This window comes from Phacochoerus africanus, chromosome 11, assembly GCF_016906955.1.
Source record: "Phacochoerus africanus isolate WHEZ1 chromosome 11, ROS_Pafr_v1, whole genome shotgun sequence".
NCBI lineage: Eukaryota > Metazoa > Chordata > Mammalia > Artiodactyla > Suidae > Phacochoerus > Phacochoerus africanus.
Window position 1 is genome coordinate 135,472,885 of NC_062554.1, and position 19,797 is coordinate 135,492,681.

Here is a 19,797-nt window from a genome sequence, read left to right on the forward strand (position 1 = left end):
TAAAAATAACAAATGAGCACAGTTTCTAAGCATGGATGAGAAAACTATTGTGGAGACATTCCTAACAAGGCTGTTTCTGTTTTTCCTAAGAATTAAATTATGATGTATATAATAAAAGGTCCAGTGTATTACGGTTCTAATCGTTGCCAAGCAACATGGGTTCTGTTATATTTTCTGGTTCTGGTCCCTTACTGACCTGTATTTCCTTTGGTGGAGAATATGCATTTACCTTAAAAATTAAAAAACAAAACAAAAACCTACTTATTTTGAGAAAGCCAAATGAATAACTATATTAGATTAACCAATCCTCAGTGATTAGAAATAGAAGAGCTTTATCGATCAAGGGCATACCAGAGGCACTTAATATAGAGTCATCCAAAATTTTGCAGAGGAAGTCCATGGATATGGATTCACAGCACACACCTGGGAAGATACGTATCTCTGAAGGGTCCTTCCTTTCAAGGGCAAAGGCTGTTGAGAATGTAGATTACCCTCACCACCGTGATCTCTTAAGGAAACTGAACATGCCTTTTGTGAAAGGAGTTGAGGACAGACATGACTATGGCAGAATTGAGAAGAAATGCAACCCTGCTTTTCTTAAATTTCACCCTTACCCCCCTTCAGCACTGCCCGACTATCACTTGCACTATCCTTATCCCCCGCCCTATGGACCGGATTATCCGTTATTCCCCCTTCGGGATGATGTACCTTTAGGTGACTCCTGTTCAGGGTTTTTGAGTCCTGGTGGTGATGCCGACTTAAAGCCTGGCCTTGGCAGAGCCATTCCAAGCCTGGTGGATTTCAGTGATGTGAAACCTCAGCATCGAGTTCCCAGGCCAGACACGGGATTTCAGACGACATTAAAAAGGAAGAACCTTTTATTCGAAGAACTAAAACAGGACAGGAGATGGAATTCGAGGGCAGTACCAGACGTTTCCATCAGAGCAAGACTTGGAGGTAAATAAAGTGACAGGGGCTTTGTAATTTTTAAACATTCAAAGGAGGGAGAAGAGCATGGATATAAGATTCAGTATTTAGCAGTTAATTTAACATAAAATTGTAAAGAACCGAATAAGGAATCCTTTCACTTAAATTACAGATTGTAAACAAAAAGTAGTGAGAATGATAAGCCTTTTGTAAACCTATTTGTAAAAAAAAAAAAATAGTTGGTTTGCAAAAAGTGCATTCATTAGTATAAGTGGCAACACAATGTCTATATCAGATAATTTATTCTAAAGGTACAGATAATCTAATTTTGCCTCAATGAAATTTATGTTTAACTCCAATCATTGCATATCATGCCTCCATATCTTTCTCCCTTGAAAAAATAAATCTGCTGATGATTATCAAAGAGTTAGGTTATGGGGGCTGAAATAAAACAGGAAAAGAGTTGAAAGTAAATTGGGGAGTCTAGTAAGAACAGGAGCTGAAGATAGACAACCCCTGCATGAGTAACTCCACCACAGCCCTGGAGGCAGGATTGAAGACCACAAACTGATACATGCCCCCGCATGATTCCTACCTAAGACCTCCCAGAGTGTCCCAGGTGTGCCAGAAGTGATGAGCAGCACTTCCAAAGGAAAGCTGCAGGCAGCTGTTTGGAAATGTGTCTGGCAGGTGGGGAGTGAAGAGAGATTAACAGGTTTGAGCATATGAAAAGGAAAAGGCCAAAGGCTATCGCAAGAGATGCTCCAGAGCTGTAGCCTTACAGCCTGAGGGGGCTCCACCCACTTCACCACTCCTTTTCAGCCCCAGCCACAGACCAGAGACCTAGGGAGGCTTTGTGTGGAGGAACCTTATGTCACCATTTTTTTTGAAGCATTGGTTCTAGCTGCTCCTCCATAAAGAGAGGCCGCAGGCACTTGGAACCAGGAAGAGAGTGAGAAAAAGGCAAAGGTAATGGAAACAAAAAACCCCACGAGACAGTGGTCCCTAACCCCACACTCCAGATACCCACTTTTGAACTAGAAAGAGCAATTTTGTGAGAGATAAGCATAAGGTAAGAGTTACGCTTTTAATGTGCTCTCTCAGTTATGGCCTCAGCAGGTGGGCTTGGGGAAATTTCTTAGTTTGGAAGTTATGTAAATAATAAAAACGTTGAACAACTTATTTTAAGAAGTAATTCTTCTACAGTCCATTGGAAATACCATCTAGACAATAGGTGTAACTGAGAAGCAAATGCATTGCACATTGAGGGACCCATTGATGGGCTCAGGTCATGGTCACAGACAATGTATTTTTCACTGATTCCAAACTTATGTGATTTTCTAATCTGTCAAGAAAGGAGCTTGAGTTTAATCTTTTGCTGATGTTGCAATATATAATGATAGTCACTGTCAAGAACACGTATTTAAAGGAATTGAAACCTTACTGATTGTAGTTCTGTTTTAGACAAGTATGCCACTTTGCTTGTAAGCAGAAAATTCCAGCCATTTTGTTTTCCATAGTGACTGCTCCAATAGTGCGCAATTATAGTTACTTGCATTCAAGAAATAGACCCCAGAGGTCCCGTTGTGATGCAGCAGAAACAAATCCGACTAGTATCCATGAGGACGTGGGTTGGATCCCACGTTGCTGTGGCTGTGGTGTAGGCTGGCAGCTACAGCTCCAATTCGACCCCTAGCCTGGGAACTTCCATACGCTGCTGGTGTGGGCCAAAAAAAAAATATATATATATATATATATAGACCCCATTTGGCCATGGTGTATCATCCTTTCAAGTGTGTGTTAAATTCTGTTTTCTAGTATTTTGAGGATTTTTGTATCAGTATTCATTAGGATGTTCATCTGTAACTTGTAGTGTCTCTGGTATCAGGGTAAGATTGGCCTTAGGGAATGAGTTTGGAAATGTTCACGTTTTTTTGGAAGAGCTTGAAGAGGATTGGTGTTAACTCTTTTCTAAATATTTTGTAGAATTGACCTGTGAAGCCATCTAATCCCAGGCTTTTCTTTGTTGGGAGGTTTAGTTACTGATTCAGTGTCCTTATTAGTTATAGGTTTGTTTATATTTTCTCTTTCTTCATAATTCAATCTTGGAGGTTATGTGTTTTTAGGAACTTGTCCATTTCATGTAGGTTATAGAATTATTTGGTCCACAACTGTCCATAATACTTTCTTCTAATCTTTTTATTTTGTAAAATTGTTGGTTGGAAAAACCTCAGGGCAAAATCTAAAACTGGCACCTGTATTCAGAGGGCAGGGAGAGACTGAAGAAAGAGGCAGACACTCCACATTGGTAGGTGGCAGGTTGAATAAACAACGGAAGTTACTTATGATGCTTGTCTTGGATGGCCACAGGATGAGTAGATCTCCATACCGGCCTGCCACCATCTTAAAAGTTTACCTAGAGGACCTAACAGGGTTCAGTCACGTATCCTGCCCAGATAGAATCAACAATACATTACTCTCTCAAGGCTGTGTCCTTGAGACAGCTCCTACTGTGGAAATTGTGGGCTGAACATACATTCCAAAAAGAGCAGAGGGGGTGAGGAGCCTCTGATTTCCTGAGTTCAGCTCATGGACATCCTCTCAGTGACCTCCTCCAACAAAAATCAGTTGTAATGTCTCCTCTTTCGTTTGTGATTTAGCTATTAGAGCCTTCTTTCTTCTTCTCTGATTCAGCATGGCTAAATGTTTGTCAATTTATTGATCTCTGTAAGAACCAACTGTTGCTTTCATTGATTTTCCCTATTTTTCTGTTCTCTATTTTGTGTATCTCTGGACTGATCTTAATTATTTTCTTTTTTCTGCTGGCTTTGGGTTTAGTTTGTTCTTTTTCAAAATCCTTAAGGTGTAAATTTAGGTTATTGATTTGAGATCTTCTTTAATGTAAACCCTTATGTATATAAGTTTTGCTCTTAGCACTACTTTTGCTAAACCCCTAAATTTATGTTTTTGTTTTCATTTGTCTCAAGATGATTTCTAATTTCCCATGTTATTTATTCTTTGACCTATTGGTTAGAAGTATGCTGTTTAATTTTCCAATATTGATTTTTAGTTTTATTCCATTTTTATCAATTTCTACTTTCATTCTGTTGTGATCAGAAAAAGTATTTTGTCTTTTCAGTCCTTTTAAATTTGCTAAGACTTGCTTTGTGGTCTACAATATAGTCTATTCTAGAGAATGTTCCATGTGCACCTGAGAAAAACGTGTATTCTGCTTGGGTATTCCATTGGTAGGAGGGTTCTGTATATGTCTGTTCAGTGAAATTGTTCAAGTCCTCTATTTCCTTACTGATCTTTGTCTGGTCGTTCTATCCATTATTGAAAGTAGAGTACTAAAATTTCCAACTATTATTGTAGGGCTCTTTCTCTCTTCAATTCTGTCAGTATCTGTATTATATATTTTGAATTTCAGATGTTTGGTTCATATAAATAAAATAGAGAATAGAAAAACAACTAAAAAATAAACTAAACCTAAAGTTCGTTCTTTGAAAATAGCAACATAATTGACCTCCCTTTTTATAGATTGAGGAAAAAAAAAACTGAGGAGAGATTTCTAACAAAGGGTGTTTTAGATATTAAAAAAAGACTCTATCTATAATCATTAGAGGAGAGATAACACATGAATTTATAAAAAATACATCAAATAGTCCTTGAATCTTTTTTTTTTTTGCCTTTTCTAAGGCCACTCCCACAGCATATGGAGGTTCCCAGTCTAGGGGTCTAATTGGAGCTGTAGCCACCAGCCTATGCCAAAGCCACAGCAACACAGGATCCGAGCTGTGTCTGCAACCTACACCACAGCTCACGGCAACACTGGATTCTTAACCCACTGAGCAAGACCAGGGATCAAACCCGCAACCTCATGGTTCCTAGTTGGATTCATTAACCACCAAGCCACAACGGGAACTACAGTCCTTGAATCTTTTGTTTAGTTTTTAGTTCTTTAAAAGCACCATATTTTAGAAATGCTTTATAATAAAAATAATAGGGTCTATGGGAAAATAGTGTTTATAGTAGACCTCTCCAAATTAACACAATTTGATGAATTACACATAAAACCCATTCATGGTAAAAATATGATCACAGTTTTAAACATGTTAAATCTCTAATAAATGAGGAAATGCTACAGTGCTTTCCTTGACCAAAGACTTGATATTTGTTTGGTGGCATGAAACTGCTAAGGTGAGAGTATGAGTTATGAAAGAGAGGTGTGTAATAGCTATTCCCTAAAGTGGCTTTTGGCAGTTCACCCCTTCCTTAATATGCCTGCTCCTTCTCCTATGGTGAACTGAGGTCCGTTTCCTTCTCACTTTGACTGTGGGCTTAAACACAGGAGTGGCTCTGGCAGGTAAGCTATTAGCAAATATGATGCCACTGGAGGCATAGAAATTACTGGCACTTTGGGGTTAGTACTTTTGAGATTATTCCCCTGGAGTTTCAGTCCCTGTTTTCTGAGAGACCCAACCTAGGCCCATAGGAAAAAAATAAATAACAAGGCATTAGGTCATTAAGTCCAGCTAAGCTCCCACATAAGTCAACACCAGCTTGCACCACATGAGTGAGGGGTCATTTTGGACCTTTCTAGCTATCCGAGCTTTGCCATAGGACATAGGGCACTTCATAATACCAGGAGATGATGAGCAGTTGTTTTAAAATACTAGTTTGGGGTTGTGTATTTTGCACCAGTAGATATGGAAACAAGTTTAAAAAAAAAAAAAGAAAAAAAAAAGGACATCATCATACTTAGATGACATATACCTGAGATATTGGTTGTAATTCATTGCCCTGACACTTTCTTCTACTGTAGCTTAAAATCAAGACTTTAGTTTTCTTGTTTTTCTAATTTTTTTTTTCCTAAGCAGCTGCTAGCATGGCTTCAAATCAGTGGGTAGCACAAAGTGCCATATTGCTGCTATTGGCATGAGAGTCTTCTGGAGGGTTTTATTTGGCCAACTAAGTCATAGACATAATTATCCTTCTTAGAATCGAAATGATCATGGAATTCACAGCCACCTCTCTCACTCTGCTTTGGCCTCTCATCTCAGCCTCTGTAACAAACTCCCACCAACCTAGCAGATTTAAACAAAACCCATTTCTTACAAATTTGTGAGTCAGAAGCCTGGACAGGCTTAACTGGGTTTTCTACTCAAGATCCAACAATGTTCTTTGTTCATATCCTCTTTGTTCATCTCTGGAGGATCTGGGGAAAAAAATCTGCTTTTAAGTTCATTCAGATTGTGCGGAATTCAGTTCCTCACATCTGAGGCACTGTCTCCTTGCTCTCTGGCAGCCAGGGGCACAGACTGCTCCTAGTCTTTCCACATGCCCTGCTCCATCTTCAGTCGGTAAGGCGGTGTCAAGGCCTTCTCACACTCTCCTGTTTCTAACTCCCTTCACGGTCCACCGAGGTCCACCGGTTTCCACCCCTCACGTGCCACTTCCCTTTGCAGAGTCTGTCCTGATGTCTGAGTCAACTGTGGACTGACTCGTCATCAACGTTATGAAAATGATGTTACTATATTACTACTATAGATACTAATAATGTTACAACTACTAATCAGTAATAAATGTAAACCACATGCCAGAAATTTGTCAGTTTCTTTAAATACATCAATTGTGGTTTTCACAGCTCTTGACAGTGATCATTAAGGGGGTCAAATAATTCATGAAGTCACACTGGTGCCTGAGCCAGAAAGGATGTCCACTGTTAAGCCAAGATGTGCTGTAGTCTGTTAGGCAGCTCCACCAGCTGGGGTGGCGGCGGGGGGGAGCTCATGGTGACCCTGTGCTCCTGTGTATCTTAGACCCCTCAGGCAATTCACTTTACTTATGTTTAAACATCTCCCAAACTGCAACACTGTGGTTACTTCTTTGAGTTGGATTAACTCGTGAGCCAAATCTAAAAGTAGATGACCAAGTCGGAAGCCCCCATGGGGTAGGAAGCAGATCTCTATGTGCAAGCTTTGTCTTCACCCACATTAATCCCCTGTCCAAACCAGAGTAATTTGCAGAAGTTACCAATCTCTATGATTAAAGCTTTCCAAGGGCAGTCTCTCTGGGTTAGGTTGTTCCTGCCTCATTGTTCATCCTCCCTGGCCACCCTCTCATGGTGGAGCCATACCCGCCATCAGTAATTTCTTATCAACGTTGGCGTTGCTCTCACAGGGTGGGCCGACCATTGCCCATACTGTTCCCTTGCCTGGAATGACTCTTCTTCCACCTCCCTTTGTTATCTGAGCCCTACTCAGTTGTCAAGATGAGAGCTGGCCTTACATCCAGGAGGATGTCGCTGGCTCCCTACAGTCTGGCTGGATTACATGTCCCGCCTGCACTCCCACCACACTCAGAGCTCAACTATTATTATAGTCCCCACGTTGTGTCGAAGATCTGCTTCCACATACGTCTTTCCAATTGTTCACCAGCACCGCAAAACCAGAAAACCTGTCTTCCATCTTTACATATTCATCTGCCCACATTTGCGCTAAGGCAGCTTTTATGTTTGCTAGCCTCCTGTATCATCGGGTGAATTATTTACCTAGTAATTAACACCTTTGTGTCTCCACTATCCCCATCATGTCTGCACCATAGACAGATTCATGGTACCCAAGAGATCTCTTCCAACAATAATAAATAACAATTCTACACTACTGTAATTACTCTAACACGTAAATCCAGAGCTGTTCTGTTTGCACTACTGAGAAAAGCTGTTAGATACCCCACTGAAAAGTAACACCCCACAGTTTAGTTTTCTAATGGGCAATGTTTCTGGTGGTAGAAGAAGTTTCTGTGGCATTTGGTACGTATATTGTTTGTACCCAAAGCACATACATTTTTGCGTTTAGGTTGGACAAGCCCAGTGAAAGTTACTCCTTTACGAACTCATCATGAAGAACATTCAACACATCACCCGTATACATTTGACGAGGAAGCAACAAGTACAGTAAGACTCTCTTGCTTGGTAGTGTTCTATAATATTTGTCATCAATTTATTTCATTGTCTGTGGATTTGATATTTTGTGCCCCGTCAAGAATAGTTACCATGTATAAAGTACTTCTTATGTGCCAGGCACTGTGCAAAGTTTACAGTCATTGTATATTACGCATTATCTTGTACCATCCAAACAAAAACCTCATGGAACAGGGGTGAGTGCTAGATGATTAGTGCCCAACCCAGACCCCCTCTACTGGCAAGCGCACCCTCCCCTGTAGCAGTGACTAATGGCCACTAAATGCCTGGAAGCTACCAGCTGGACATTGCCCCCTCCCACACTGACCCCTCAGACTTTGGCCAATGGTGGGCATCCTTGAAGAAACAGAATAAAGCAAGTCTTCAGCTGACACCACATTCTCATTAGCTTTTTTTCCTTGTCCCATCCTACTCTTCACCCCAAGCACCCCCACCATGTATTAAATGATGAAAAACTGTGTTTCAGCCTTTGCTTCTGGACACGATAGTGTTGTTAGCCCCTATTATGTGAGAAAGCTGAGGTCCAGTGATGTTAAGTAACTGACTTTTGACCACAAGGGTAGTAAATATAAGATCAAACTTTAAACCTAGATATCTTTCTGAATCATTATCCTATGTGGATTTTGTAGGCTCTAAACCCTTGGTATTTGGATTACTTGAAGACTCTTCAAGGGATACCTAGATTCGGCAAGGTTAAAGAAGAAAACAGCTCTATTTAGATACATTTTACACACCATCAAATTTACCCGTTTGAAGTAAATTTTGAATTGAAACAAATCAGTGTTTGTTTTTGTTTTTTCAGGGTATTCACAGAATTGTATACCCATTACCAAAATCTAATTTTAGAAAATGTTTATCACCCCAAAAAGAAACCCCAAGCCTATTAGCAGTAGAGATATGGATACTTTCAAGGAATCAATTTCCATTTCTGTAACTTATATGTACTTCCTAAAGCTGATCTGCTTGATAATTTGTCTGTAGTTAAGAGACTCGGACTGATTTCTTCTTTTCTCTCTTTTCCCACCTCTCCCTTTGCCAATGGCTTTTGTAATCTTACCACAAAGAGGAAGGGAGCATACCTCCCACAAATCGTCGATTGCACTAGGGCCGTGGAACAGAAAGGTCATTCAAAACAAATGTCACCAGGGCCTCCTTTACTCAAGATGCCGTTTGCCCAGGCCAGGGCCTCACGGCTTTCCTTGTTTATGTATTTTTCTCGATAAGAAAATCACGGCATTGGAATGCGGGAGATTTGGCCTGTTTTGAGCTCTTCTAAATTTTGGATAAAATACAGAATTCAGTTACAAGGGAAAAGAAAATCTGAATTTATTGGGTTCACTTACTCCATCTCCAGATTCTTCTAAGAATCCATTGCTCCTCAGCAGTGTCTTGTGAGAGCACATGAAAGGGACCATTGTAAGAAATGGAAGGCATTTATGTCTTTTTTTTCCATCTAAGGCTGTAAATTTAGGGAAAGGCTACATGCTTTCCTTAGCTATCTATTTTAATAGAGTTAGAACTCTGAAGTTGGTGCTTGTCATGCAAAAGCATATAAGCATACTTATTTATATTTTTAAAAAGCTTAGGCTTTTATGACAAAGTAAATCTTAATATTTTACTACCAGTAGTAGAAGGTAACTAAGTTACAGGGGACAACACTGCCAATGGAAAAACAACTGCATTAATATTTTTTTTTAACATCACAAAGCTAATAGGAAGAGTTCCTGTTGTGGCTGAGTGGGTGAAGAACCCAAGGTTGTCTTTGTGAGGATGCGGATTGATCCCTGGCCTCGCTCAGTGGGCGAAAGATCCGATACTGCTGGCAAGCTGCAGTGCGCATCGCAGATGTGGCTTGGGTCTCGTGTTACTGTGATTATGGTGCAGGTCTCAGGTGCAGCTCCAATTCTACCCCTAGTCTGGGAACTTACATATGCCACAGGTGCGGCCATAAAAAGAAAAAAAAATCTAACAAGGTGGAGATGAATTGCTGGGCCAATGAGGATAGGAACTCTAAAATTTAAGCCAGCACTTAGGTCACTTTGGCCTCAGAGGAAGGGGAAATAAACTTTGACTGAACACTTCCTAGTCTCACCAGAATAAAATATCCAAAATTGGAATTGGTCTTTGAAAACCACCCACTACTTTGGGCTAAATTCCTGAAGGCCTTCTCCCAAGAAGTAAGGGTCAATTGATAGTACAAACGCCTTGAACAGACTGCAGCTGGCTTCACAATAAATGGGAGAACTTCCAGTCTTGAACTGGTGCTCCAGTGATCCCAGATTACTATCCTTCCCAGGATCCAGAAGGAGACAAACAAAACTTCTTTGGAGGAAGATAATGTATTAATTGCCAAGTCTCAAATTATTTTTGTCAAAAACTTTTAAGATATCATGTTTAACACACCATCAGCAGTAACCAAACACATAAAGAGAAAGGACACTGTGAATGAGAATGAACAGAAATGAGAGAAAACAAAAAGAGAAACAAATTGTTTCTAGACAGTAGACATATGCATAGAGTATTCAAAAAGGAAAAAAAAAAGATGAGCTCATAATTTTTGTCAATAAGCTATAAATTATAAAATGTGAAATTAGAAAATTGGGGAAAATGTAGTAACAGAACTGAAAAAGAAAATAAGCCAAGAACACGGTAGATGGATGGATTAGCAGAGTAGACACAGTTAGAGTTGGAAAACTCTAGATAATAGAGAGGAAACCACTCCAGATGACACACAAATTTCAAAAAAAAATGGAAAATAGAGAAGTGAGAGTAAGAAACATAGAAGATACAGTGGAAAAGAAGAACATATGTTTACTTGGAATCCCAGATGTGTAGCAGAATAGGATGGAAACAACATGAAGACACAATTATTATACCCACTGCTTTGGTTCTGGGGTTTCCTGAGGCATCCCCCTCACATTTTCTTCTGTACATTAAGGATTAGTTATGGTTACACGCAAGTAATGCAGACATAGCAGAAATAGCAGCAGCTGTCAGTGTCGGCCCAGCACCAACAAAAATGAAAAGGAATACAAAAATACAATACCTTTTAAAATTGCACCCAGAAAAATCAAGTACCTGGGAATACACCTGACCAAGGAGGTAAAAGACTTATATGCCAAGAACTATAAAACGCTAATCAAGGAAATTAAAGAGGATTCAAAGAAATGGAAAGATATTCCATGCTCCTGCATTGGAAAAATTAATATTGTAAAAATGGCCACACTACCCAAAGCAATCTACAGATTCATTGCAATCCCTATCAAATTACCCATGACATTTTTCACAGAACTAGAATAAACAATCCAAACATTTATATGGAACCACAGAAGACCCAGAATTGCCAAAGCAATTCTGAGGAACAAAAACCAAGCAGGAAGCATAACTCTCCCAGACTTCAGGCAATGTTACAAAGCCACAGTCATCAAGACAGTGCGGTACTGATACCAAAACAGACATACAGACCAATGGAACAGACTAGAGAACCAGAAATAAACCCTGACACCTAGGGTCAATTAATCTTTGACAAGGGAGGCAAGAATATAAAATGGGAAAAAGACAGTGTTTTCAGCAAGTATTTCTGGGAAACCTGGACAGCTGCATGCAAATCAACGAAACTAGAACACACCCTCGTGCCATGCACAAAAATAAACTCAAAATGGCTTAAAGACTTAAATATAAGACAAGACACCATCAAATTCCTGGAAGAGAACATAGGCAAAACATTCTCTGACATCAACCCTACAAATGTTTTCTCAGGTCAGTCTCCCAAAGCAACGGAAAGAAAAGCAAAAATAAACCAGTGGACCTAATCAAGCTGACAAGCTTTTCCACAGCAAAGGAAACCATAAAACAAAAAGACAACTTACAGAATGGGAGAAAACAGTTTCAAATGAACCAACTGACAAGGGCTTAATTTCTAAAATACACAAACAACTTCAACAACTCAACAGCAAAAAAGTCACAACTCAATCGAAAAATGAGCAAAAGACCTGACTAGACATTTCTCCAAAGAAGTTATACAGATGGCCAAAAAGCACATGAAAAAATGCTCAACATCACTGATTATTAGAGAAATGCAAATCAAAACTACATGAGGTACCACCTCACACCAGTCAGAATGGCCATTATTAATAAGTCCACAAATAACCAACACTGGAGGGGGTATGGAGAAAAGGGAACCCTCCTGCACTGTTGGTGGGAATGTAAGCTGGTACAACTACTATGGAAAACAGTATGGAGGTACCTCAAAAAACTAAATATAGAACTACCATATGACCCAGCAGTCCCACTCTTGGGCATATATCTGGACAAAACTTTCCTTAAAAAAGACACATGCACCTGTATGTTCATTTCAGCACTATGCACAGTAGCCAAGACATGGAAACAACCTGAATTTCTATTGGCAGATGAATGGTATATATACACAATGGAATACTACTCAGCCATTACAAGATCAAAATAATGTCATTTGCAGCAACATGGATGGAACTAAAGACTCTCATACTAGGGAAGTGTGTCAGAAAGAGAAAGACAAATACCCTATGATATCATTTATATCTGGAATCTAATATATGGCACAAATGAACCTTTCCACGGAAAAGAAAATCATGGACATGGGGAACAGACTTGTGGTTGCCAAGGGGGAGGGGGAGGAAGTGGGATGGATTTGGAGCTTGGCGTTCATAGATGCAGACTATTGCCTTTGGAATGGATTAGCAAAGAGACCCTGCTGTATAGCACAGGGAACTATATCTAGTCACTTATGATGGAGCCAGATGTGAGAAAAAAGAACGTCTATGTGTATGTGTGACTGGGTCTACCTTGCTGTACAGTAGGAAAATGACGGAACACTATAAACCAGCAACAATAGAAAAAAAAAGTCCTTTTAAAAAATAGCTGACCTAGTAGACATACATAAATAAATCTTTCTGCAAGGGTCATTTATAAAAATTACCATGTGCTATGCCATAAACAAGTCTAAATTTCTTTAAATGCTTTAAATTATACAGTCTATATTTTAGATGCAAAACAATTATGACAGAGCAAATCACTCTAGAAAATCATATATTTGGAAAGATAATGAATATATTATGAATGAGTTATGGGCCAAAGACATCATAAAGGAACCTAGGAAATATCTTGAACAATAATAAAATAATATACAACACACAGAATGTAGCCAATATTTTATAACAATAAATGGAATATGACTTTTAAAATTATAAATCACTATAGTGTTCACCTGTAACATATAATATTGTACATCAATTATATTTCAATTAAAAATATTGTAGCAACATGTGTAAGAATGTGACTATAATAATACCTGGAGGAAAATATATAATCTTAGCATATTTTAACAGAAAAATAATACTGAAAATTTAAGAACTAAGCAGGCCTCCACCTCAAAAAGTAAGAAAAAAAACACATTTTTTAAGTTGAAGGGAAAATATAATAAAGATAAAATAAAAAATTAAGGAAATAAAAAATACATATATACTTTTTTCATTTTTGGCCACCCTGTGGCTTATGTAGCTCCCAGGTCAGGGATCAAGAACAGTGCAGAACAAGATAAATGATGGTATACAGAAACTTTATCATCAACATAATCAGAGGATAGAAATTCTGAACTTCAAATTACTGCAAGTTAAAAAGAAAAGACACAAAATCCTAACAAGTCATGTCTCAAGCTCTCAACAAAAATCCTTCTTTGGTAAATGAAGACACTCTTGGAGAAATTACATGGTAGGCAGAAGTCAGCCTAAAATTGGTAAAAAACAACAAAAAACAACACTAATAAGTAGACTAAATTAAGACTTAAATACACAATCTAAGTTTGCAAAGGAATTGGAAGGACAGGTGATTTGGGATGGCCGTCTCGGAAAGGAATTGATTGTGTACGAGAAAATCAAAATAAGCACAGTGACCTTTTAGAGGCTGGCTAGTAATGGGAAAAAAGAAGAAAATTTACGATCCCGAAAGTCAAAAAGAGTTAATTAGTTGGAGATTATACATCTCCTCCAGTAACAGTGAATTAAGGTAAGAAAAAAAAATCTTTATTAAAGAAACTGTACTTTGATACCACTGAACTACAAAGATTGCAAACCATCCAAAATTCACAAAAGGAGTTCAGGAAAACTGACTATCCATTCACAGAAACTCTAATAAAACCAAAAACCAAGAAACTCTAATAAAACCAAAAACCAAGAATCAGAATACTTTAGTGAAGAAAATCCCTCCCTAAATCAACTATAATACTGAAAATTATAATACTCTGAAGTAAATTATTTATTTTCGAACAAGCATTTGAGAATATGAAAAACTGCCTTCATACAGAAATTTAGAAATTAACTACAATAAAATTGTAGGTGAAATGAATGAAATAAAATTCATTCATAAATTAATACCTAATTATATCATGACCAAGGAAAAGGAAGTTAAGATAAAAATTTACTGAGGGACATAGAAGAAAGCAGGAAAACACGCAAGGAAATAAAAAGATGTTGAAGAATTAGTTAAAAATAACTAAGTGAAAATGATTGAAAAGGAAGATAGGCAAAGAAAAAACAATATATGTATAATTGGGGTCCCTGAACAAGAATTAAGCAATTAATGGAAAAAGAATGAAAAGACTACATTAAACCAGGAGTTCTCAGCCTTGGTACAGTTGACGTTTGGGGCTGAATAGTTCTTTGCTGTGGGGGCATTTGTGCAATGAAGGATTGTTATCAGCATTCCTTGCTTCTCCCCGTTAAATGCCAGTAGCAGCCTTCTTGGGGAATGAAAATCCCTTCTCAAAAAGGTAGAAAATGGACAGCAAAGTAACCCCCCCCAAAAAAAAAGTATGAGAGAAAATATAGCAGAAGAAATGAATGCATTCGTGGAGGTAACACCTGCTCAACTTACTGAAGCGCTGAGATCTCTAAGAGCAGGAAAATAACATGACTTCTATCATGAGACCAGCTTACTGCCTGGAGACAGTTTCTCAATCACAGTCCAGGGAAGGGAGTCCATACAAGGCTTTAAGCTCTTACAGACTTGAGGACCCAGAGATTGAAGTTCTGGGTGTGGAATCTGCAGAATAGGATTGCAGAGAGGAGGGAGCTACAGAGAGCTGCCTCTGGAGACATGGGGGAGGGAGTGCACAGGCCTTAGAGGGCTGATCTGTGCATCCCTCGGAGGAAACCGCCAAAGCTGAGGAAAGACCAGCTCTTGCAGAGCTCACATGGGCAGGGGAAACTCACGTCCCTACAAAAGAGAAGGAAGAAACTTTGCAGGATGTAGTGTATTAGACAGACTCTCTGGAAGGCTATCACCTTTGTAGCCGGGCTTACTTAGCCCTCTCCTACCGGCTCCGCTGGACTCTGATGAGCAGAGGTCATAAGCAAAAACCCTCAGAAGCATGCAACCGATTTCAATGACTCAACATTGTGCTGGTTACAGAAACCAACTTGAAGTATAAAACCTGTCCTGGCAACCAACAAATGAAAATCTAAAACAGACACTCAATAAAAAAACATTTTTATGCAAAGAAGAAAAATATTCCTCACAGCCAGGAGAAAAAGTATGTCAATAATACCAGACACAGTCATGAAGGAACAAGCAGACAGGAACGTGTTCAGGCAGCTGTTACAGATGTGGTCCATACATCTGGATGCCAGAGGGGACCATCCCCATGACAAAGTGGAAGATGGATGCCAGAAACAAGACTCAAAAGGACTTCTAGAGAAAGGTACAGTGTCTAAAATGAAAGGTACACAGGTACTTTAGAAGCAGATTAGACACTGCAGGATAAAAGATAAGTGAAATTAAAGACACAGAAGTAGAAACTGTCCAAAAGGAAATACAGGAAGGAAATTAATAAAGCCTCCATCAGCTGTGGGACAATATCAAGCCATCTAACACACGTGTAGTTGAAGTCCCGGGACAAAAGGAAGATGGGAAAAAATATTTGGGGAAATAATAGCCAAAACTATTCCCAAGTGATGACAATTATAAATCTCCAGTCCTGAGAAATTCAGCACATGCCAAGCTGAATACTAAATAAAACTATGCACAGTAATCACATTGCTGAAAAACAGTAATAAAGAGGAAAACCTCAACATAGAGAGAAAAAGAGAACATTACGTATAGAGGCGCCTGTAAGAATGGCAGCAGGCTTCTTATCAGAATCTGTGCCAGAAGGAAATGGAGACACATTTTACATTTAAAAAAAAAAAAAAAACTAAGAATACTTTAACCAGTAGTAACAATTTTCAAAAACAAAGGCAAAACACACAGGGACATTTTCAGAAAAACAAAGCTGAGACAATGCATTGCTAGCAGATGTAATGGAAGTTTGTTAGAAGAAAATAAAGGGTGTGGAAATTCGAATCTCCACAATGAAAGGGAGGTGAGGTCAACAGAAAGGGTAAATATGTGGGTAAAAATAAAATACCATTTTATTTTTAAGTTATTTAAAATATTCTTCTAAAGAAACAATAACAGGTATTTAAGGGTTATAGCATAAGTAGAAGTAAACTGTATAGCAGCAGCACAGGGAGTGTCAGGAGGAAAATGAGGCTATGCTGTTGTAATTTTTACAATGTTTATGAACTGGTATAATGTTCTACTGTAAACTCTAGAATTAAAGATGCATATTGTAAATCCTAGAGTGACAATGATAGAAGAAAAGAAAGAAGGGAGGGAGGGAGGAAAGGAGGAAGGAAGAGCGGGGAGGGAGGGGAGGAGGAAGAGAGAAAAAATTCAATAAGCCAATAGACATAAATAAAATCAAGTTGTAAAAAGGAAAAAATGCCTCAACTAATCCAAAAGAAAGTAATTCAAAAAGAATAAAGAGCAGATGAAGCAAACAGTAAATAAAGCTAGATTTAAGCCAAACTGTGTTAATTGTTATATTGAATCTAACTATATATAATTAAAAGTCAGAAATTGTTACCTTGGATAAAATATCGGTACCCAATTATATTCTGACTGCAAGAAAACCATGTAACCTAGAAATAGATAAAATTTAAGATGGGACAACGTATACTCCACAAAAAGTAGTTTAAGAAAACAGAAGGAGCAGTAGTGATACCAAACAAAGGAGATATCAGAACAAGAAGGTTTAACAGAGATAGGTCATGAGGGTAAAGGAGGTCGTTTTATAAAATGTACCTGCACCTAATGCCAACTCACACGCGAAGCAAAAACTGATGAAACTGACGTCGGAGCCACAGTTATTCTCAGAGATTTAAGTATTCCATTCTTGGTAATTGAGAGAAAGATAGACAAGAAAAAAGTGAAGATAAAGAAGATTTGGGGATTGCCATATATGTACATTGTGGTCTGTGGAATTACTGGCCTACAGGGACCTGCTGCATAGCATGGGGAGCTCTACCCAACATTCTGTGCTCATCTATGTGCAAAAAGAATCTGAAAGAGAATGTGTGTGTGTGTGTATATATATGCACAGACACATCTGTATCACTTGGTTGTGCAGCAGAAATTATCACAACATTGTATCACTTGGTTGTATAGCAGAAATCATCACAACATTGTAAATCAATCGTACTTCAATAAAAGTGTAAAAATAAAAAAGAAGGTATAATAACATTACTGACTAACCTGACCTACTTGGTCTAATGCATAAAACGATAGCAGAATAGGAATTCTTTTCAATTCACACAGAGGGTTCGCCAGGGTAAATTATCTTCTGGGACATAAATAAATTAAAATAATAGAAATTATACCGAGAGTATGCTCTGATCAAAACTGAATTAAACTAGAAATTAGTAATGATAGGTATCAGGTAGAGACCGAGGATAAATGCACGTGTTTAGGATCTAGCAATATAGCACATGCTTAATACATTGTGATACATTTGAGTCTATTCCAGAAATGTAAGATTTGCTTAACTTTAGGAAATCAGTGAACATAATTGTGTCAAAGCAGACAAGTCATGTACTCATCATGACATTGGCAAAAAAAAATTGATGGAAAGAATTGAAAGTTATCCTCAATTCACATCAGATATATATGAAAAGGTAAATCAGAGTTAATAATGAACAACGAAATAGTTGTAACCTTTGTAACCTGCGTGAAGCAATAACGTCTTCCTTTACCTCATCCACACCCTGGCGTTCCTAGCTCTCGCCCAATCAAAGAAGCATAAAAATAGTATCGAATTTGAAAGAATTACACAAAACTATTATTCTTTTTTTTAAAAAAAAATAGTATAGTCAGTTTACAGTGTTCTGTCAATTTCTGCTGTACAGCAAAGTAACCCAGTGATAAATAAATATATATATATGTATAATTCTTTTTGTCATATTATTCTCCGTCATGTTCCATCACAAGCGACTAGACATAGTTCCCTGTGCTATGCAGCCGGACCTCATTTCTTATCCACTCCACATGAAATAGTTTGCATCTATTCATCCCAGTCCATCCCACTCCCTCCCCCTGTCCCTTGGCAACCACAAGTCTCTTCTCTATGTCAGTGAGTTTGTTTCTACTCTATAGATAGATTCATTTGGGCCATATTTTAGATCCCACATGTAAGGATATCATGTGGTATTTGTCTTTCTTTCTGGCTTACTTCACTTGGTATGAGAGTCTCTAGTTCCATCCATGTTGGCTCAAATGGCGTTATTTTGTTCTTTTATGGCTGAGTAGTATTCCATTGTGTGTATATACCACATCTTCTTAATCCATTTATCTGTCGATGGACATTTAGGTCGTTTCCATATTTTGGCTACTGTGAATAGTGTTGCAGTGAACGTAGGGGTGCACGTATATTTCGGGATGAAAATTTTGTCCAGGTATAGGCCCAGGAGTGGGGTTGCTGGGTCATATGGTGGTTCTATGTATAGTTGTCTAAGGTACTTCCATACTGTTTTCCATGGTGATTGTACCAAGTTACATTCCCACCAACAGTGCAGGAGGGTTCCCTTTCTCCACACCCTCTCCAGCATTTGTTATCTGTGGACTTGCTAATGATGGCCATTCTGACGGGTGTGAGGTGGTACCTCACTGCAGTTTTGATTTGGACTTCTCTAATAATTAATGATGTTGAGCATTTTTCCATATGCCTGTTGGCCATCCGTATGTCTTCTTTGGAGAAATGTCTATTTAGGTCTTCTGCCCATTTTTCATTTGAGTTGTTTGCTTTTTTGCTGTTGAATTGTATGAGCTGTTTGTATATTTTGAAGATTCAGCCCTATCGGTTTCATCATTTGCAACTATTTTCTCCCATTCTGTAGGTTGTCTTTTTTGTTTGTTTGTTTGTTTCCTTTGCTGTGCAAAAGCTTGTCAGTTTGGTTAAGTCCCACTGTTTTTATTTCTAATGCCTTGGGAGACTGATCTAAGAAGATATTTGTATGGCTGACGCCAGAGGATCTTCTTTTGAGGACAAAAGAATCCTGTCACCAGAATACGAAAAAAAATTACAACAAAAATTCCAATCTAACATATCCATAAACAGACCAAAAAAGTCTTTAGCAACAGTTTACTAACTTGAATTTGACAATAGATAAAAAAGATAATGGGAGTTCCCATCGTGTGCAGCAGAAACGAATCTGACTAGTATCCATGAGGACGCAGGTTTGATCCCTGGCCTCACTCAGTGGGTTAAGGATCTGGCTTTGCTGTGGCCGTGGTCCAGGCCAGCAGCTACAGCGACAGTTCAGCCCCTAGGCCTGGGAACGTCCATGTGCCTCGGGTGTAGCCCTGAAAAGACAAAGAAAAAAAAGATAATGAATCATGAGTAAGTGGGGATATTCCAGGATTGCACAATTGGTTTGCATTCAACACCAATGACTATAATTTACTATATATGTCCTCTAACCACCACAGGGTTAAATTAAAAATAAATAATAGCTGTAACATGTCTAGGAAAACAT

At 38.5% G+C, this 19,797-nt stretch overlaps 1 protein-coding gene across 1 annotated transcript in view; it reads left to right on the forward strand.

The window, feature by feature from the left end:
* The first annotated feature begins 318 nt into the window (after positions 1-318).
* SPATA48 (spermatogenesis associated 48) overlaps positions 319-19,797 on the forward strand; it is a 46,429-nt gene continuing 26,950 nt past the window's right edge. Inside the window, exons 1-2 of the mRNA XM_047753831.1 lie at positions 319-957; positions 7,788-7,885. Coding sequence (XP_047609787.1) covers positions 399-957; positions 7,788-7,885 — 657 coding nt within the window. The 5' untranslated portion in view covers positions 319-398. The remainder of the gene's footprint in view (positions 958-7,787; positions 7,886-19,797) is intronic.